General features: G+C 53.2%; 5 protein-coding genes across 5 annotated transcripts; 2 read left to right on the top strand and 3 right to left on the bottom strand. All coding sequences in view use genetic code 12, as the record gives it.

Annotated features, from left to right (window-relative positions):
* Window positions 1-519: 519 nt before the first annotated feature.
* On the top strand, window positions 520-2286 carry DIURU_005817 (uncharacterized protein; the record flags this gene model as incomplete). The annotated part of the gene is made up of 1 exon (XM_034158841.1): window positions 520-2286. The coding sequence occupies one exon, from the start codon at window positions 520-522 to the stop codon at window positions 2284-2286; it is 1767 nt and encodes a 588-aa protein (XP_034009424.1).
* Window positions 2287-3045: 759 nt separating this feature from the next.
* On the bottom strand, window positions 3046-3978 carry DIURU_005818 (uncharacterized protein; the record flags this gene model as incomplete). The annotated part of the gene is made up of 1 exon (XM_034158842.1): window positions 3046-3978. The coding sequence occupies one exon, from the start codon at window positions 3976-3978 to the stop codon at window positions 3046-3048; it is 933 nt and encodes a 310-aa protein (XP_034009425.1).
* A 1052-nt stretch (window positions 3979-5030) lies between these two features.
* Window positions 5031-6569, bottom strand: DIURU_005819 (cytochrome P450; the record flags this gene model as incomplete). Its single annotated transcript, XM_034158843.1, has 1 exon — window positions 5031-6569. The coding sequence occupies one exon, from the start codon at window positions 6567-6569 to the stop codon at window positions 5031-5033; it is 1539 nt and encodes a 512-aa protein (XP_034009426.1).
* A 1383-nt stretch (window positions 6570-7952) lies between these two features.
* On the bottom strand, window positions 7953-13085 carry MLP1 (Mlp1p; the record flags this gene model as incomplete). The annotated part of the gene is made up of 1 exon (XM_034158845.1): window positions 7953-13085. The coding sequence occupies one exon, from the start codon at window positions 13083-13085 to the stop codon at window positions 7953-7955; it is 5133 nt and encodes a 1710-aa protein (XP_034009427.1).
* Window positions 13086-14582: 1497 nt separating this feature from the next.
* Window positions 14583-17879, top strand: DIURU_005821 (uncharacterized protein; the record flags this gene model as incomplete). The annotated part of the gene is made up of 1 exon (XM_034158846.1): window positions 14583-17879. The coding sequence occupies one exon, from the start codon at window positions 14583-14585 to the stop codon at window positions 17877-17879; it is 3297 nt and encodes a 1098-aa protein (XP_034009428.1).
* Window positions 17880-19784: the final 1905 nt, after the last annotated feature.

The following is a 19784-nucleotide window of genomic DNA, read 5'->3' on the forward strand; positions in this document are numbered from 1 at the left end:
CAGAGACCGAGGCTTAAGGTTGATAAAAGGGCACCGTTGGATGCACCACCACTAATAGCTATACGTGATGAGCTTGAAACAAAAAGCTTCCTAGTGTCATCGATGAGTTTATCGTTTTTGATCACCACTCCTCAAATCGATTTTGTTACTCTATTCGACGGCAATTGTTCCCCTATCAGTTTTTTTATTGAGGGTGTGTGTGTGCTGACCTAAGCGCAATTTTCCTCGGTGATAAATTCCAGGTTGTAAACTGGAGCGTGGTCGAAAGCCAAATCCGTTGAATACGAGACATTGATGACGACGGTCAGCCGGGCCTAGAAAAAATTCGTAGCCCTTCCCCGATTCATTTATTTTGAACAGTATAGCCGTGCACCGTTTACCATAACCGCACGACAGTCTCATTAATTGTGTCTTGTCTTGCTCGTGTGCCTCGAGCTTCTGTACGGCTCGCTCATTACCGGCGTTCCCCCGGGCGATAGCTACAAGAGTCTCTGCAGCCGCAACCGGTCTGTGCGCGACATGGAGTGTGTCCGGCTAAAGGCGGCTCAGACGCTAGACGACGAGCTAGCCACGGTGCTAATCATCTCCGACCCCAACGAGTGTAACGAGAACTTCCTGATCGTGCTCAAATGCATTCTTGACAACGTCTATCTCGACGCCGGGCCCATGGACGAAGAAGGCGGGTTTCGCGGTACCACTTACGAGACGATATCCGGGTACGCATTGAAGCTCTTGACACTGAACTTGTTCGTGAAAAACTGCCGCTTCTGTCTCGGCAAAATGCTTCTGTTGTTGAATGCGTTGTGCGACCACGAGCCGGGCGTCACCGTCCCCGAGGTCTACTACCAGGGCCAGTGTCTCAAAGAGTACCTTTGCGTGTGCCTTTTATTGCTCTTAAAGACGAAAAATCAGGGTGACTTGGCTAATATCATCAATGTGGAAGCTGATATGGTGTTTAATGCTTTGCGTCTGTTTGATTTCATTCCCGTTTTCTCCAAATTTATTGCTGCGAACATGAAACTTGTGCTGGAAGGTTTTACCAGCTTCGTGTTGCTTAAGTTTTCCTGTGATATTTTCTTTGAGTATTTGTACCACGTGGTGGTGGTTACTCCTGAAGAATACTCGGCTATCGTGGCACTGAAACTTGTGCCGGTGGCTATCTACCAATTAGTGGATAACGAAAACTTTAACACTTACGATATCGATGCTGAAGGATACGAGAACGAAGACCAACTCACGGCCTACGAGCAGTTCAAAATCATCCTCCTCATAAATGAACAATGTCTTATGGGCCGCTATCCTGATAACTTAGTGGTAAACTCATTGAACCCCACCACGTTAGCAGGATTTACCAACCTTGCCATCTACTACCTCAATCGTGAGGAGCTGACCATCGTCAAGATTTTGGTGCTCAAGTTCTTATACCTCATTTTCACTACTACCACGACTTCTACTGCCGTCTACACTAATGACCTCAAGATCTTGATGGACATTTGCATCCGTGAACTCAACGATTTGGACTACACTAACCCAGAAATCGATCTGGGGGTGCTTGTGATTGATTACCTTCGTGTACTCTACCCATTGGTGTCAAACTCTCAGGTAGGGTCATACAAAGTACAGGAACTCAAAGAAGTACTTGAGTTCCTTAAGGCTCACTCGTCAGAAGCCCCGCATCATGGCGACGTCATCGCCTCGCTTGCTAATAGTATTTGCGAAGTGGAATGGTTTGCCGAAGCCTGCCACCACAGTCTGAGACCGCTATCTCCTCTGAGACTCGATGACTCCACTGTCCTCAGCAGCATCACTCAAGCATTCACCCGGGTGGCCTCGGTACGCACCAGTACTCGCGCTGACTACCACAAACACACCCGTACCCATAATATTGTTCGGCGCAATCTGAGGCGGAAATCAGGGGTGCTGATGGCAACGGCAAATAACGGTAATGTGTTCCTCAAGATGGATCTCCCCGCGGACGATGAAGAAGAGGAAGATGCCCGTATTGAAAATGAAGCCAATATCTTGGATTTACCTCTGGAGTATGTGAGAATGAAGCCTCTTCCTCGGCTCCCAGTGCCGCAACGTCGCCGTGAGGTGTACACTAATAATGAAGCGAGCTCCCTGGCCCTGCTGATTAATCTGGCGTCGCTGTTGGTTCGCAAGGCTCTCCGTAAAAAGGCACCGCCTCCCCCTACCCCGCCGCTGCAGGCCACGCGGCTGGCTTCTGACCCTCCGACACCACCGCCCCCGCCCCCGCCTCGTCGCAAACGCCATGTGCCCCATTAACCATATATAGACACCTCCTTATAATTAACGTAATCGTCATGCAGTTGAAGTTCCTCCTCTGGAGAATCTTCAGATGTTTTTTCTGATAGCAGTATTCGCTCGTTACATTCGAATGAAACAATTAAAAAATATCGTAATACTGACCACAATGTGTGGGCAGTCCTCAGATTACACTCTGCGACTCATTATTCTTCAAAACACAACAGCGACATAGCCTATATATTCTCGTTTAAAAGTTTAAAGAATGTATCCGCTCTGACTCAGGTGGTTCAATCCGAGGACGGTTAGAACAAAATGTGAAGTTGCCATCCAAGCAACTCCTGTCAACTTGACTCTACATCCATTCTACGAAACTCAACAGTTCCAGCAGTTAAAAGTACTATTGATTCCCTAAGAAAGGGCGGGCCAAGATTGCCATTAACAAAACATGATCCAATGGCAAGTGAAAATTGCCACATTGATTTTCATATTATCTCGAGTCTAACGCATACCTGCAAAACTACGAGCTTTTAATTTCGTGGCATGGGGTACACGACGCTGCTCTACCTTCTGTCTTGGCGATCCATTGTTGACGATTTTCTCGGCACGTCGTAACCGAAGTGTCTAATGCATTATTGTCACCAACAGATGTATAATTCAATTACAGGCTATTCTTGTTTGTTGTCTAATGTTGTCATCTATTAAATAAGGGTCTTGGCTACGCAAGACGAATGAAGATTAAAATGAGTGTAGAGTCTATGGGGTAAGTGTAGGAGAAGTCTAATCGATATCGGGGGGATCGACAAATGGCGACCGGCGCCCGTCGTCGTCAACATCATCGTCGTGTAGGGGACGGCTCGGCAGGGGCAGCACTTCGGGCTCCTCGGCGATGTGGGGCGGCGGCGGCGGCGGCGGCGGCGCCTGCGCCACCAGTGTCGGTCGTTTGTGCAGCGAGGTGCTAGCGGTGGTTGCCAGTGAGTGGGAGCGGGCACGCATAAGCTGGCGCAGCCGGTCGCGCTCGGCGGGGGCAAGTTGAGCCTCGTAGACGAAATTCTCGTTTAAGGCAGTAGGGGTTTCGCCGACGATGTTATTCAAAATGTCGGTCAGTGGCAGCGGGCTGGCACGGTAGGCGGGAGGCTGACGCCACGGGTTCATCGGCAGCGCCGGGGCCAGTGCCTTCAGCGGCAACTTCTCAAAAAATTCAGAGTGGGAGAGGTCCTTAGCGAGCTTATCGAGACTGATGTGACTGGGCTGCGACGTAAGCGGCGGTGGTGCTTGTGGAGGTGCCAGCAGTGGTGCCAGCGGTGGTACCAGTACGTCCAGCGTCGACAGCATGGGGTCGCGAGCGATGGTAGGTGCCGCCGGTGGCGGGGCGATAAGCAGTGCCGTCAGCACGTCGCTCTGCATCACGGGGATAAACGTCTCGTAGAACTCGTAGGTCAGCTTTTGCGGACGCTGCACCAGCTCGGTGAGCGTCAGCAGTCGCTGAGAGTCCAGCGGCGGATCGTCCGGCTGCATTGGTTTGACGAGCTGGTGGTGGAACTGGGTGTACAGGGCGTCGTCTTTCAAGTCCAAGTCGACGTCGTCGTCGTCAATGAACTCTTTATTCTGGCGGCGGTTGTTGCGGGCCCAGAAGAACGCTAACACCACGATGATAAGGAACACCGGCACGCCAATGGCGAGCCCCACGGAGAGACCCGTGGTGGAGACCATGGTGGTATCAGTTTATTATAAAGCGAGAGGGGTGGGTGGGGTTGAGGCCACTATATCAACAGGTTTTGTGGGGTGGGAGGACACCTCGTCAGTGGAATATCGCCGGGATCAAACGAAGGGGGTGGGGCGCTGATATGGTTTTTTTTACAGTGTTTGATTTTTCCAATGCGCCGGTATGCCTGTTCCAATTGGCAGCAACCGACAGCCGCAGGGCTGCGCAACCGGTACGCCTTGCCATCCCGAGGCACATACACCAAACTACGAGGTTGGGGGTACGTCTACGAGGAGCGACCCCGCTCCGCCCCCTCCCGCCCCGTGGCTATATCTGGGGGGAAGTGAAATCAGCATTAGTTTGCCATTAGCGAGCCCCTCGTATCTGTATGCTTTTAGTCTCCTTTCCACTCCCTTTGGTGGTGGCGGAGCTGTCAGACATTGTACACCCCCCCACCCCCTCGGGTGCGCATGTTTGTTGACATGAGCCAATGCACCGGCGGCAGTGCCCAGCAGTGGTTGCTCTAGCCAACCAGGGGTAACCCGCAGCCTTCCCTTACAACCATAAATAGTAACCAGTGCCCATCGGGTCATACCAAACGGAACCACTACCAGTTTTGCATCGACGTTACACCAGTGTTGGTCGATGATATGATCAGTGGCTCCTAGGGCGGCTTCGCCGGATTGTTTTTTCAGTGCAGGGGGGCTGTATCAGAGAGATTATGTGAGGCATTTAGGTTTGGAGTGGAGGTGTTCGCAGGGGGGGTTCTGTGGTGGTTAGAGAAAGGCGAGGCGCTGGTGTATATAAATCGGGTAGGGGGATCCAGCCAACGCTCACATTCCATATGAAAAAAAGAAAAAGAAATAAGGAAAATTAGAAGGTAATCGCCCCATGTTTGAAACGGCCACGTCTAGCTAATTTACTGGCGCTACCACACAGCATCTAAACGCACTTATTCAAACTACTTAATCGAACGATCTTTCTTAATCTGATTATAATCGCCAGACCGGCTGTTATCGATTACCTATAAAAAAAATGTAATACCAAAATTTCCCCCAGCTTACCAAATCTTCACCTTGCACCCTTGGCTGGGCTTGATGGTGGTGTGGACGATGAGCTTGGGTGGGTACTCGGTGTTGCACGATTCCAAGTTATCGAACTCTTGGAAGAGACGTGTCACCAAGTACGCCGCTTCCGTCAACGCCATCTGCTGGCCAAGACAGATACGGGGCCCGCCCAAGAACGGCATGTAGTTCCACCCGGGACGCTTAAACTTGTCTTCGAACCACCGTTGGGGACGGAACTCTTCGGCGTCCTTACCCCAGAAGTCCTGGTTGCGGTGGTTTAAAATGGTGGAGAAGATGACGGTGGCACCTTTCTCGACGACTATGGGGTCGGTACCGTCCTTACCACCGCCGCGAGGCAAAGTGGTGTCCTTGATTGCCGCTCTGAAGTTGGTCAGCACTAACGGGTACAATCTGAGGGTTTCGTCCAAGCACGCCTTAAGCATCTTCGTCTGCTTCAACAGCTCAAAGGTGATTTCGTCGAGACGAGGGTCATCCTTCTCGCCGTACAACCCCCGCACTTCGGTACGGACGATGTCACAGAGATCGGGCCGTCTCAGCATCTCATAAAAGAAGAAAGTAAGGAAAAGTGAAGTGGTGTTGCGTCCAGCAAGCAAGATGTTGAAAAGCTGATCCCGAAGCATCTTGCGGTCGCGGGTCACTTTCACCAATTCGTACAAGAAAGTATAACGGTCCTTACTGCGTTCTTCCAACTCTTCCGGCAGAGTCGCCAACGCCTTATCGACGTATCTCTCGGCGTAGTCGTGGAGGAAGCGGATCTTCTTGCGGAACAGCGGCGAGTCCCACACCCAGTAGAACCGTTGCGCTTGCGACCGTCTCAGCATCATGTCTTGCACGTCTTTGAAGTCGGCGTTGAACACCAGCGCCAGTGACCCCGAGGCGTCGTCAAGGGCACCAATCGACTCACCGAATAAAAACTCGGTGGCGACGTCAATGGTGAATTGGTACAACATATTGTTAATATCAATGGTCTCACCATTGGCTTTACGGACAAGCGCCAAAAACTTCTGCGAGTGACGTTCAAACAACAGCACTTCGCCGACTTGGTCACGAGCGAATTGAGGGCGGAGAGTCGCTCTCAGGTGTTTCCAGTGCATACCTTCCAGGGTGAAGATACCGTCGCCCAAAAGCGGCAGCAAGATCCCGTGGCGGTTACCAATGTCGAAATCGCTGAATTGAGTGGCAAGCACCGCCTTGATGTTTTCGGCGTCCTTAGTGATGAACGACGGCTTACCGTACATCAACACTTTAAACGTGTGCACTTTTGGATTAGGGAGGTGTTCAAACTGGAACCGCATGGCTTCGATGGGGTTCTTGCCTTTGATACGAGCGAGGATCATCACCAACGCGGTGATGATACCCCCGGTGGGGTCGCGGTTGTCGTTGGTGGGCTTCAGCGCATTGAACTTCTTGCGGAGGCGGGCTTCGTGCACGCGAGTGTACAACACCCGGAGCACGACGTAGCCGACAGCCCAGTAGTACCATGGCCACGACGGGAAGTAGTCATTCAACATGGTGGTGTCGTCGTTGGGTGTTGGGGAGAGGAGGGGATTTTCTGCTTTAAATACGAAGACTCACCTCATGTGACGGAGCGGAACGAGGCCTGCTGACGTCAACTGCAAAAGCCAATTTTCGGAGGGGAGCGACATCCCCCCCCCGACATTTTTGTTGGCAGTTAGGGGAGAGAAGCATGTGCTCGTGCCGGCTAAGTCTATGGCTACCGGCACCCGCAATCTCCCATGGGGGGCAGGTTTACGGAGTGGTAGCTGGTGTCCGGTGGGTGATAATGCGTTCCTGTGGCTAAGTCCTATACGTGCGTTGGTGCCAAAGCACGGAGCGGAGAATGCGAACAATCGGCGTGAGACATCGTAGGGCTGGGATCGGCCGATGATAAGATGGCATTGTTTCACGCCTGGACACCACCTGGTTCCATTGCTTGCATCGCCAGAACCACCGTTGCCGAGGCATCCTATCGCCTAGACTAGAAAAAACTATTGAACTACTAGGGTTTCCTCGTATTCATAGAGGCTGTGGTTGAACGAGGTTTTCGGTTGGGACTGATTCGCATGCGGGGCACAAAACCAACAGCACACGCTTTGTCTCTTCGGAGTTTGTGGAGACCCTTTAGGTGACATCGGACCCCGCCGTCTCTTCTCCGAGGGTTACAATGATAGAGGACTGGGTGGATATCATTGTGATCTTTTGTGGAATAACCACCGCTGGCAGTAATTGCTTTTTATGCTCCGATTATTGTTCCCACCCCAAACACTAGTTGCTCGCTATCACTTACCTGGCCGCTGATATTCTCGCTGGTGTTCGGGGTTTCCGTTGCCCCACGGGGAACTTGATGCAGGGACTCCTAACAGAGTGCGGCACATTCACAGGCAAAAATTAGATCCCCATATCCTCACCAGAAAAAAAAAAAAGCGTGAGCTTTAACTCCCCTCAATCTCTCCCCTCATTGACAAATGCGATCACAAATGGAGACGTTTTCCTGTGACATAATTCTAACCGACGCAATTGTGAAGATAACGGCAAAGCCGTCTTTGATAGAGAGTAGTCGCAACAATTTACTTGTTAGGACAATGAATTCCGTAGTGATAGGGCGGGACGGTTTTACTGATACCGTTGGTGGTACTAAACCGAACACCACGCCTCTTTGGGAACCCAGTCCATTGTATAATGTCTCACAATGGAGGCCCGGAAAAACGGCATGCAAACTTGCTCCGAAGACACACCTAGACCACGATGTCGGCTCGTGGCCCCGAGCGGGGTTCCCGAGATCTCCTAGATTAGACTTTTTTTAGAGAGATACCCCTGACCTCACTCTACAGAAAACGATAACGTCAATTAACTTTTGTCTCATTACTCTTTGAATATACTACCGTAATTAAATCTCATTCGGAGCTCTTGGGCTTCTTCGCCGGCAGCTCGTTGTTGTTGGTGGCATCGGGGCTGTTCCGCTTTTGCTGCTGTTGTTGCTGCTGTTGGGGTTGACCAAACGAGCCGAACGGCAGCGGGTTCTGCTGATTAGCATTCGCCTGATTGGCAAACGGGTTCGCAACCGGGGTCGCCGCCAGGCCGAAGGAGCCAAACGTAAACGACGAAGGTTTAGCCGAGCCAAACGCAAACGGGGCCAGCGTTTCAGGCTTTGCCCCCAGCGGGGCCGTCGACGGGTTCTGAGCAAACGCTGACGTCGTGGCGGGCGCCGTTGTCGCCGAGCCGAAGGCAGAAGGGGCAGCGGTGGCTGCCGGAGTAGCAGCAGCAGCAGCAGCAGTGGTAGTAGCAGCAGGGGTGTTGGCCGGGGCCACTCCCGCAGCCGGCGTCAGCAGCAGGGTAGCGGCGTCTTTCTCCTGCTTCTCCAATCGCTCCAACTTCTTTTGCATCATCTTCATCTTCATCTCGGTCACCTGGTGCTTTTGCGTCACCTTAGTGAGCTCAGACTTCGCCTCGGTAAGCTCAGCTTGCAACTTCTTCTCATTGTCGCTAGACGTGGACGCGGAGCCAGCGGCAGCGGCATCGGCCTTCGCTTGGGCCAATTGCTTAGTAAGCTGATCAATTTGGGTCCGAAGCTCTTGTTCCTTCTTCGTCCACTCCTGCTTTTCTTGTTCAAATTGTTGCTTTTGCTTTTCCCATTCCGCCTTTTCTTCTTGAGAAGTGGCAGCAGCAGCAGCGGCAGCGCCATCGGCAGCAGGGGCAGGAGCCAGCTTCAACTCAGCGATTTGCTTTTCTAACGACTGGACGGTGGTCTTTTGTTCCTCGATCTGAGTGTTCAAGCGACCGATAGTCTCGTTTTGGTTCTTAAGCTTTTGGTTAGCTTGGAAAACCCGTTCGCGAGACTTCTCCCGGTTTTGGTTAAGCTGTTGCTCCAACTCAGCGATACGTTCCTTATCAGCCAGCAGCGACAGCAGTTGCGCTTCCGACAATTGTTGGCGGAGCTTTTCCCCTTCTTCCTGGGCTAACTTAGCTTGCAATTGTGCCAGTTCCGCTTGGGTCTTAAGCAGACTGACCTCGACCTTGAGCGGGTCGAGCTGAGCCGTGAGCAGCTCTAATTGCTTGGTGATGGTGGCGACTTGAGCGGCCTTTTCGTCACGTTCGTGACGCAACGTCGTGTTCGATTCCCGCATCAAATTGACTTGGCCCAACATCTCGTCCAAGCGTTGACGTTCTTGAGCTCCGGAAGCAGCGCCAGTTTCCGCCTGGGAACGAGCAAACGACAAGTCCAGTTGCGCTTGGACTAAGCTCACCTCCAATTGCGACACCTTCGCCAGAAGTTCGCGAGCATCGGCGGCCAGCTGGTCTACTTGAGCCTGGAGCTTTTGGTTATCTCTGCGTAAGTAGGCAACGATGTCACTGACATTATCTTCTCCTTCGACAGTAGTGCTACCAGTGGAGTTCGATTTCAGCAACTCGATCTGGTTAAGCAACAACAGGTTTTGATCGGTCAACTCGTTGACCCGTTGTTGGAGACGTTTGGCTTCATCAGCATCACGGCCGCGTTCACCAGATAAGGCTTCAATACGGGCGTCGATACCCTTCTTCGCTTGTTCCAATTCACGGGAAGCAGTGTCCAATTGGCGACGGTAGTCGTCCACTTGATCACGCAATTGCGAGATGAGTTCCGCCTGGTCACCACTGCGCTTGAGTTCAGCTTGGAACTTATCCTGCGTTTGCTGAGTCAATTGGTGTTGCGTGTCGAGATCGCGAGACACCAGCTCAAGCTTCGCTTCAAAGTCGCGTTGCATGGTATCGTAGTTGCGGGCTTTAGCCAATGCCTCTTCGTGGTCAAGCAAAAGTTGGGCCCGTTCAGCAGCGCGAGCGTTGATTTCGTCGTCCAATTGCTTCGAGGTTTCCTGGAACTTAGTCAACAACTGATTGCGTTCAGCAGACAAGTCGGCGACTTGCTTTTCGAGGTCAGCAATCTTTTCGGTGGTGGTACGCTTGTAATCGTCCAACGAGTTAGTCTGTTGAATAAGCGCCTGTTCACTGGCTTTAGCCAAGTTGGAGAACTCTTCCACCTGAGCTTCAGCAGCCTTAAGATCTTCCTTAAGCTGTTGCACTTCAATATCATCGCTCAGGTCACTCTTGGTGGAGGCCACCGGTTCAGCAGATTGCGGGGTTACAGTAGCCGCGTGGGTAGTCGAAAGCTTCTTGTTCAATTGTTCGACTTCACGCTCCTTTTCAGCCAATTGGTGGCGCGCTTCCAACAATGCCCGCGAAATCTCGTTGATTTGATCGACCTTGGCGTTTTGCGCCTTAAGTGCAAGCTCAGTCTGTTGAGCAAGAAGGGCTACACGCTCTTCGCGGTCGCTGAGACGCTGTTGAAGCTCGTTGTAGTTTTTGACGGTGGACGTCAACTGAGCACTTACTTCCTTGGTCAGAGCTTCGCGTTCAGTTAACAATTGTTGCAAGTTGCCCACAAATTCCTGGAGCTGTTGCTTGTCGGCCTTCAACTTCACCGCTTCCTCGCGGAAGTTGTCGATCTGGTTGTTCAAGTGTTGCTTTTCCAGTTGCGCCAGTTGCAATTTGAGACGGGCTTCGGCCAATTGGGTGTCGACCTCGTGGAGCTGGTTCAGCTTGGCCACAAGCGCTTCTTCCTGCTTCAGCAGTTGGCCCCGCCAAAAGCTGATTTCTTGTCCCAATTGCTTCACTTCCACCTCCGAGTTCTGCACTTGCTTTGTCGCCAGCTCCAAGCGAGCCTCAGCTAACTTGCACGTCAGTTGCGCCTGCGACAATTCGAGCTCGACCTTGTTCTTCTCAGCCGAAAGCAGTTGCACCCGGTCGCGCAAGTCGGAGATAGTCTTGCGCAGTTCGGTGCGAAGTTGTTCAAGCACTTGTTCCGTCTTTTCCAGCTGTTGTCTCAAGTCATTATTCGTTTGGATGAGGAACTTGTCGCCCGAAGTGGTCAGTTGACGCAACAGTTTAAGCATATCGCGTTCCTTGACCACTGCTTGGTAGCGCGTTTCGTACAGTTCGATTTCACCTTGCAACAGCAAAATCGCCTGCTTGGCTTCGTCGATCGCCGCCAGCTCCAAGTCGACGCCCTGGTGTTCGCTGGCCTCCAATTGGTGCAGAAGCTCGTGGATCGAATGCAACAAGTTTTGGTTTTGCTTCTCCAACTCGACGATGTTCTTGAATTCCACCAACCGTTGACTGATGAGCATATCGGTGTCGCTTAACGCTTCGGTGCCCTGAGCCATGATCTTGTCGATCACCTTCCGTTCAGCGCTCAGCAATGGGGTATCATCGTCGCGGGTGTGGATCAATAAATAGCACACTTGACGGCCCAAGTCACGCGTCATCTTACGCGCTTGCACCACTTCGTTCTCCTTAGCAATCAACCGTTGGCGTAAACGAGAGCTGGTCTTGTTGGCCTCTTCACGTTCAAGACGGATCTGTTCGACTTTACCCGTCATTTCATGGAGCTGGCGTTGGTACATCTCCACCTGTTCGTGGTAGGCGGCCAACTGAGGCTTGCGGCGTTCAAGATCGGTGACAAACTTCGACATTTGGTGAGTCAACTTGTCGTTTTGCGAGCGTTCCATCACCAATTGCTTCTTCAAGTGGCTGTATTCGGTGTACAAGTCGGTCAAGCTGATGTTGGCTTGCAGGGCGATCAAGTTCAGCCCCAGGGCGAGCGCCGGGAGTTGGGCGTCGCGTTGGATGTCCAGCGAGATCGCTTCCTCGGCCCGCAGCAACTTCTCTTCAAGTTCGGCCACGCGAGTGGTCTTTTCCTGTAATTGCAGTTGCAATTGGGCCAACGAGGTTTCCCCGCGTTGCTTTAATTCATCAATAAACTGTTCCAATTCGGAAATGCGTTGGCGTTGTTGATCCAGTTTACGTTGAGCAGCTTCCGCCAAATCGGTAGCCCGAGCTGCTTCCTCTCTTAAACGAGCAATCTCGGTCTTCGCCTGTTGTTGAGCGTCGCCAGCACGGCTAATTTCCTGTTGTAATTGAGCATTAACTTCGTCGATGGTGGCTTTGAGGCCCAGATTCAACTGGTCCAATTGCTCGTTACGCGTGGTGAGCTGCGACATGCGCGTCTGTTGTTGGGCTTGTTCCTGGTGGTGCTGTTTGACGACGGCGGCGTAGCGTGACTGCGCCAGCGCCAATTCCTGTTGGTGCCAGCTTAAGTCTTCGTCGAGGTACTTGACGCGGTTCTCGGCCTTAATCAACGAAAGTTTCAGCGCAAACAAGTCCTTCTCGGTGGTGGCAAGCTTTTGCGTCATTTGGTTTACCTGCTGCTGCGCTTCCACTTGCGACGCCATCGCCTGATCGACCTTGTGTTCCATGTCAAGCATCAGCTGTTGGCCCTGTTGGCGCTGACGGTCCATGTGTTCGTTGGCGGTGGCCAATTCGTCCAGTAACTGGTCGACTTTCGTCTGTAACTGGTCGATTTGCCCCCTTGCCGCTTCGAGGTCGGCCGCTTGCGATTGCGACGCCTGGTTCAGCGATTGCCGTTGGATTTTAAGTGACTCCAATTCCAGTTGGGTTTGGTGGAGCTTCTGTTGAAGCAGGTCCACGAGGCGCTTCAGATTTTGCGTCGAGTTTTCGAGGTTCAATTTGAGAAATTCCGACTCCAGCAGGAGCTGAGTGAACTGCTCGAACCGGTTCATCATCGCCTTGACCACCTGAGGGTCACACTGGTCGAGATTGGTGTAGTCAAGGTGGAGGAACGCCGCGAGCGCCGCCACACCTTCGGCTTCAGCGCCCAGGGTACTCAGACCACCCAGCGCACCCGCAAAAGCTTGGAAGGGCTCGTTATTAGTCTCAGGCAGCTCAGACACGTCTTCAGTGACCATTGGCTCCTCCTGAGGCTCCTCGACCTCGGGGTTATCGATGATTTGCGGCAGTGGCGGTTCGGACACTTGCGGCTGCACCGCGACCACGGGGTCCGGGGACGCGTCCAGCTCGTCCACTTCCACGGCCAGAGGACCTGCCACGTTACCATTGGCACTGTCACTGGCTCCCTCGGCCCCAGGGGTCGGCGCGTGTGCCTCGGCGGGAGGCAGAGTCGGGGCCTGCGACATGTAGGGTGGTGCTAAGCAATGGGGGCGCGCCAGATGGCCCGCGCGCTGGTGGTCCACAGACGACACCAGACTATACGATAATAGATTAAGATAACCTAAAACAGGTGTAGATTTAGATCCATGTTATGTTTCAGAGAGATTGAGGCTGTAGACAATTTTTGGTTGTCGGAAAATTGGGTTTTGTTGGAATTGTAGTAGTAGGTGAGATATTGCAGCACGGGTGTATTGTATACGAAAATGCTTAATTACTGGTGAAGAGTAGTCAGGTGAAGCGACACACAAAGATGGCAAAAATTGGGTGTAAGTAATGTTGACGTGAGGCACGGCTACAGTAGGGTCATTTTTACCAAAAGCATTTAGCGATGAGCTTGGGATGGGGGTCTGTGACCACCATAGGGCACCAAATGTTCGACGACGTTCGATGGCAGGAAAAAAAGATGACCACAGTCATCAACCACAGAGAGAATGACACCTAAAGGTTACACTAACACGACTTGCTTTTGGCCTCAAGTTTGGGCTGAGCCCTACTATTACCGACGATTATTACTTGGTAATTCATGATCACGTGTTCCACGTGACCTAGGGTTGCGCACCCTAAACTCCCCATTGTCGCACGCGAATTCATTACCGGTGAAGCACGAAAAACTTTCCACCACAGCTAACGATGATTGAACCCTCGTTGAAGGCGCTTGCGTCCAAGTACAACTGTGACAAGTCGATCTGCCGTAAGTGCTACGCCAGACTTCCCCCCAGAGCCACCAACTGCAGAAAGAGAAAGTGCGGTCACACCAACCAGTTGAGACCCAAGAAGAAGTTGAAGTAGTGGTTTTTGCCCCTATTGTACCGAATATACATAATAGATACGAAGTTTGGAACTGTTGTAGACGACGGGTTGATGAACCATATTTGACCCGTCATTCCAATATAACCGTGACGGGACGGGTATCCGGTACCCCTAACCATTTGACGGGTAGCGTTCCCGGTCGGGTGGAGAAAGGGCCCCATAACGCTTCGCGACTCGTTCCGAGAGAGATGGCGAGCAATCACACCCAGTTTTGTCAGGCTACGGCGCCACACGTAAACCGGGTCATTTTCCGAACCACACGCTAGAATTTCCTATTAGTAATCGTGGCTCTTTCCTTCCCCTCCGCTCCCCCGGTCGTTTGTGTTCTCGGGTTTTGCTCTCCGTCGCCCGCTCGCCGTGAGCCGATAAATTCTCTCTCCTAATGCCCGCACCTCGCACCCTCTACCGCTGACGCCATAGAATATCGTAGCCGTGCCCCCTTTACCAAAGTGGCAATTGCCACAACACCACTACGATTCCCAAACCAAATCAACATCAGTTCATTTAAAAAGTAATCTAGTCCATCTTATATCTGTTTTAGGCTGTGTTTTGTCTCAAATTGCTCAGATCATCACTATGTTTGTTGCCACTGGCGCACGCATTTGTTCGTTGTTCTGATCCTCGACTCGCACCGTCCACCTCCCCCGACGTGGATGAATCTGTTGCCCCGGCCGGTAACCCAATCCCAGCAGACCAAGAGGCAAGGCAGTGTGTCATCGTTGCAAGCGACCGCCAAACGTTCCCCGCTGCGCTACCAGAACCAACCAGACCCGCTCGCACCCCCAGTGCCGATGAACCAGTGGTATGCCCCCGCGGCACCGCAACAAAAACGCCCGTTTAAAACCCCGACGCCGCTGAACTACGACATCCCCCTGCTGCCCACCGCCCACTCCAACAACTCCCAGGAACTGACCCCCAACCACGACGACCACGCCACCCCGGACACCGCCGTCCCCCAAACGCAAATACCTCAGCCGCCACGCGCCATGAGCGACGAGGAGCAACAGCTTGCCACCAAGCTTAAGGAGACGTACAAGAACATCGTCAACCACGAAGAGATCGTCCAGAAGCATTGCATCGAGATCACGATCAAAATCAACCACCTCAACCATGCCGACGCCGCCCAGCCACCGCTGCTGACACGCACCCTGGAGTTGCTGAATGACTTATGGACGATATACCACCACAACATCACTTTACTCGTCAACTACCACGATTTCTTGGTTACCGCCCTCAAACCGCTGGTGAACCTAAACCAGTTCCGAACGGGGAAAAACATTGTCGAATTATACAAGATCCCCCGGCGAATGTGGGTGTATGGGGTGGTGGGGTTTTTAGAGGTATTGAAAAACATCATGGCCATCTTCTCCGACCACGAGATCTGCCTGTGCTTCATCGCCTACTGCTTTCTGATCATCCTGAACTTGACCGACCCCGCGCTCGAGATGGAAGGATGGTGGCTGGAAAAGCTCGGTGACTTGAGCCGCATGGCCATTGCCCTCTACGCCTCCAAGTTCATCGACTGGAAGATCTCCGCCGAGTACTGGTACTCAGTGAGCATGAAAACCCTCTATGGCCACGGCAAAATATACTACCACATGTGCACCGTCCAGCAGGACAACTTGGACGCGTTGGTCAACATCGGCAAGCTGGTTATCTGCCGCGACCCCTTCGTCCCCACCACCCACTACTTGCGCCTCGTCGTGGAAAACATCTGCACCCAGCGCAACATCTTGTCGTTGCTTGAGCTCCCCATCATCGACTTCATCAAGATCCACAAGGTGTTGCTCCAAATCCACGGCAACCGCGACCCCCAGCTGGCCCAGCTGGGCGACATCCACGACTCCCAGATTCAATACGGCATCGACTTAGTCACTCGCTATGGGCTCACGTTTGGTAGTGATACTAATGGCTACAATTTCTTTACTCGAGAGTTGTTCCTGGCCGCCAACCAGGCGCCTCAGGGACAACACGATATGGCCTATCAACCGGTATCGTTCGGGAACTCCGGCTATAGCTCGGGCTACGGCATGCTGCAAGCCGGCGGAATAAGCCAGCAGCAACCACTGGGATCAATTGAACGCATGAGCTTCTGGGCTAATAAAGGCCCGCTGTTTGCCATCGCCAACATCAACCACTTAGTTGGCTTTGGCGACGCCAAAAACCCCTTCGCCAAGATCTTCTTGCTTCCAGAAGCGTTGAAAGAACGCCGCGATAAAAAGGACCGCAAACGCAAGCTGAGGCTGGGCAGTCTGAACCCGCTGAGCGGCAACGGCATTCTCGGCGCCGACGCCACCATCGACGGCCAGCTCGTGTGTGCCAGTGAACTCTCCCCCCTCGACTGGTTCTGCTGTCTTCAATTCATCAATCGCAGCGTGCTTGAGCTTCTGATCCGCATCCTCAACCACTACCTTGTCGGCCCCAAACAGGCGCTGAACGGCCACGTGATCGTGTGGCTCTACTTCCTCATTGGCGTGGGCAACGCCGTCAAACAGTACCCGCTGGCCCGCACCATGTTCGGATGGCTTTTCAACAAGTTGTTCCCCTGGGAGCTGTTGATCACCTACTTGAACCTGTTGTTGGGCTATGTCAAGAGCAAACCGCAATTGCTGGCCAAAGTGGCGCGGGCGCTCGCCCGCGACGACGTGTTGGGCTACTACAACAGCCATGAGTTCCTCCCCGAAGTGTGGAAGTGCTGGGGTACCCTCTGGTTCGACCAAGTCCAAGGAGAAAAAGGTGACTACTGTGACTTGGAAGAAGCCGGGGTGGTGAAACCAACGATGTTTGACGTCCCCGTCAGCGGTAGTTTCGGTGGTGACCTTGGATCCGACCCCCGTAAACGTCAGGCGATGGAAGAAGAAGCCGACGTCCGCATTGTCCGTGTACTCGTGCTTGCTCGTGCTATCGCCGACGACTTCCCTCTTTACGGGCTTGTCCGCACCACCACCCATTTCGCCTACGACCTGGCTGTGTACAACACCACCGATTCAGTGTTGGTGCAGCTGCTAAGCCAGGGCGACCCCATGGCGTACATGGAAGAGTTTTTGCTTGGAGACGGCCGCTTTGTCCAAAACAACTTGATCCACGCCATTCTGGCACATAACCTCGTCCAGGCCCCCACCGAGCTGGTGGAAGCGAAAGACCGCGCCTGGTTCGGCACCCCGACCCCGCTGCACGACGGTGAAGAGATTGTCGAAGTCGACGAGCTCGACGGCTTTGGCGACCTGGAGTTCGACGACGATACTAATGATGTCGACTTGGAACAAGGGTACCGTTTCTCCTACCGCGTGGGTGAAGGCATCGCCCCGCCACCGATGGGCGGCGCTGCTGCCTACGAGCTGTTTGACAACATCGAAGGTAACCTAGGTGACCGCATGGACCTGGCGATCACCTACATCACCCTCGACACCAATATCTGGTTGAAGCACTGCGGACGTATCTTCAAGTGTGTGCGCAATGGCGTAATCAAAGTGCTGATCCCACTTATCGTGTTCCAAGAGTTGCGGGCTTTACGTAAGCTGGCGGAGGCGACGATCGCCGATGCCGCCACCCGGCTGGTGATCATTATCCGCGAGCTCTACCTCACCCGCGAGATCTTACCCCTCCGCTTCGACGGCACCGTGGCGCTGGACATCAACGAGACCACCGAGTTTGAAAACAACCTGAACTGGCGGTCGCTGGTGGACGAGACCATCTTGAACTCGGTCAACGAGCACGACGAGATCGGCAAGAAGTTGATGAAGGGCCACAACATGGCGCTTGTGGCCCGCGACGGGCAGCCGCAGGTGGTGCTCACGGCGAAGACGGCCAAGGTATTCCGGTACTGTATACTCATCACCGACGACCGCAACATGCGGTTGCGGGCGAAGACGATCGGCCTCACCAGCTTCCAGCTGAAGTGGTTGTTTACCCAGTTGGAAACGGTGTTCCCCAATAAGTGTATCGACTGATTATTGACGGACCCCCACAAACTAGCAAGACCACTAACTAGTATCCTAAGTATGAATAGCATAGCATCTACATCAAACAACCATTATGTAGGGGTTTAAAGTCGGGGACTAGACCTCTGCAGGGTCGGCAATCGGGGCTGTCCGACCAATGATGCTGCACGGCATCGGTGAGGGGATAGCAGACGTACTCGCTGCTGCCGCCGTGGTATCTCGAGGCGAAACGGCGGTGTCCATCAGACATCGCGCCTGCACGTAATTTAGATGATGGTCACGGCATGTAAAATGTGCGTCGACATCAAGTGCCCAGTATACAGGCCGCGCGACTCCCCACCATGGGAAGCGTACGGTACGGGTCGGTTGCCCTTGACAACGACGCGATACAAATGCAGGGCTAACGGCGACCACTCGTCGTCATTGGCTAGCCACCAGACCATCACAGCATTGAGGGCCGAGACATTTACCCACATACCGCCACCGGCATTTGGGGTGCGGGCATGTCCCCGCGGAGCTCAAATTAGGGGTACAGATACCCGATCACCACCAATCGCTACCTAGTGATAAGCACCACCTAGTGATTTTAGCTCGCGATGACGTGGGATCAGGAACCCCTACTTTCTCGGTTTCCCCGTAAACCTTTTCTACTAAAAGGTTATTTCTCGTACTCATATGCCACCCCTCACCAAAAGGGTAACACCAACGACCGCCAGCGTGGTATGCTAGGCCTACATCATCTCCGCGGGCTAATGAGATGCATGGCTACGGTAGATGTCAGGTGTCTCTGCCAAGCGTGGCCCCCCACCGCTGTGGCCTTCCCCTAAGCCTAGAAAAGTCTAGACTGCGCGACATCGAACTCCATTTCCCTCAGGCATCGCCGTGGGTGCGGTTGCAGGGTGATGCCCGGCCATTCGCGGTGCCACATTCTCCGTCGACAAACAGAGGAGCGGAACAATAGGCGCGACCCCAGGGGATGCTAATGGCAACGGCTACGCCACTCGCCAGGCACACCCAACCACAAACGGGTAAATCCTCGTGGTGGCACCATATTAGCAACAATGGGCGGGGGGGTTCCCCTGGCTTTTTCTCCTCGCACACGCCCACTGCCAATTTCAATTCGGTGCAGGGTGGGTGTGCCGCAGTCTCTGAATAAGCTGAGGGCCACAGTGGGCCTTCACCACCGAGGCAGTATATATTATTTGTACCGGTGACACGACCACAGAAAGCATTGGCGGGTGACAGAGGTGAGAATGTGGGTCGGTGTGGGTGGTGGTGGTCGAGAGGTGGCGTCTAGACCTAAATGGCTCGGGGAATAGGCGCCGATGGACGTCGTCGCCGGGCGATGAGACGCTCTCCAAGTCTCATTGGCTCGGCATCCCTTGCGTCGACAATAATATACCGCCCCTGTGGTGTGCCGCGCCCTGCACCTGAGCGTTTCGATGGTCGCACACTCGTCCGGCACACAGAGGACATGCATCCACTGTAGCTCGCGATAAAAAACGCTCGCGCTAACACCGTCGTCGACCGCATTATTTATATACGCCGCCATCACCACCGAAACCCCCACCACTCGTTTGCAAAGCTTGTGCCCCACACTCCTTTTTTGACAACCGCGCCGCGACAAAGTCGATCCCCATAGAACCCCAGTGTTCGTGCCATTCCTTATTTTTACTACCCTCCCAACTACTTTCGTTAAAAGACAAAGTCTATCACGACCCGCTCTCCCTCCTTTTAAAGAGCGTTTCCTTCCTTATTATTACATCCAATGAAGTTTTCCTCCGTTATCGTATCGACTTTGTTGTCGTCGCTCGTTGCCTCGTCGCCCGTGCCTAAGGTGAAGGTTGTTTACGTCACCGAGTACACCACCATCAAGGTCACCTCGGGTACCGCCCCTCCCACCTTGATCACCCC

This window comes from Diutina rugosa, assembly GCF_008704595.1.
Source record: "Diutina rugosa strain CBS 613 chromosome Unknown scaffold49_size106456, whole genome shotgun sequence".
NCBI lineage: Eukaryota > Fungi > Ascomycota > Pichiomycetes > Serinales > Debaryomycetaceae > Diutina > Diutina rugosa.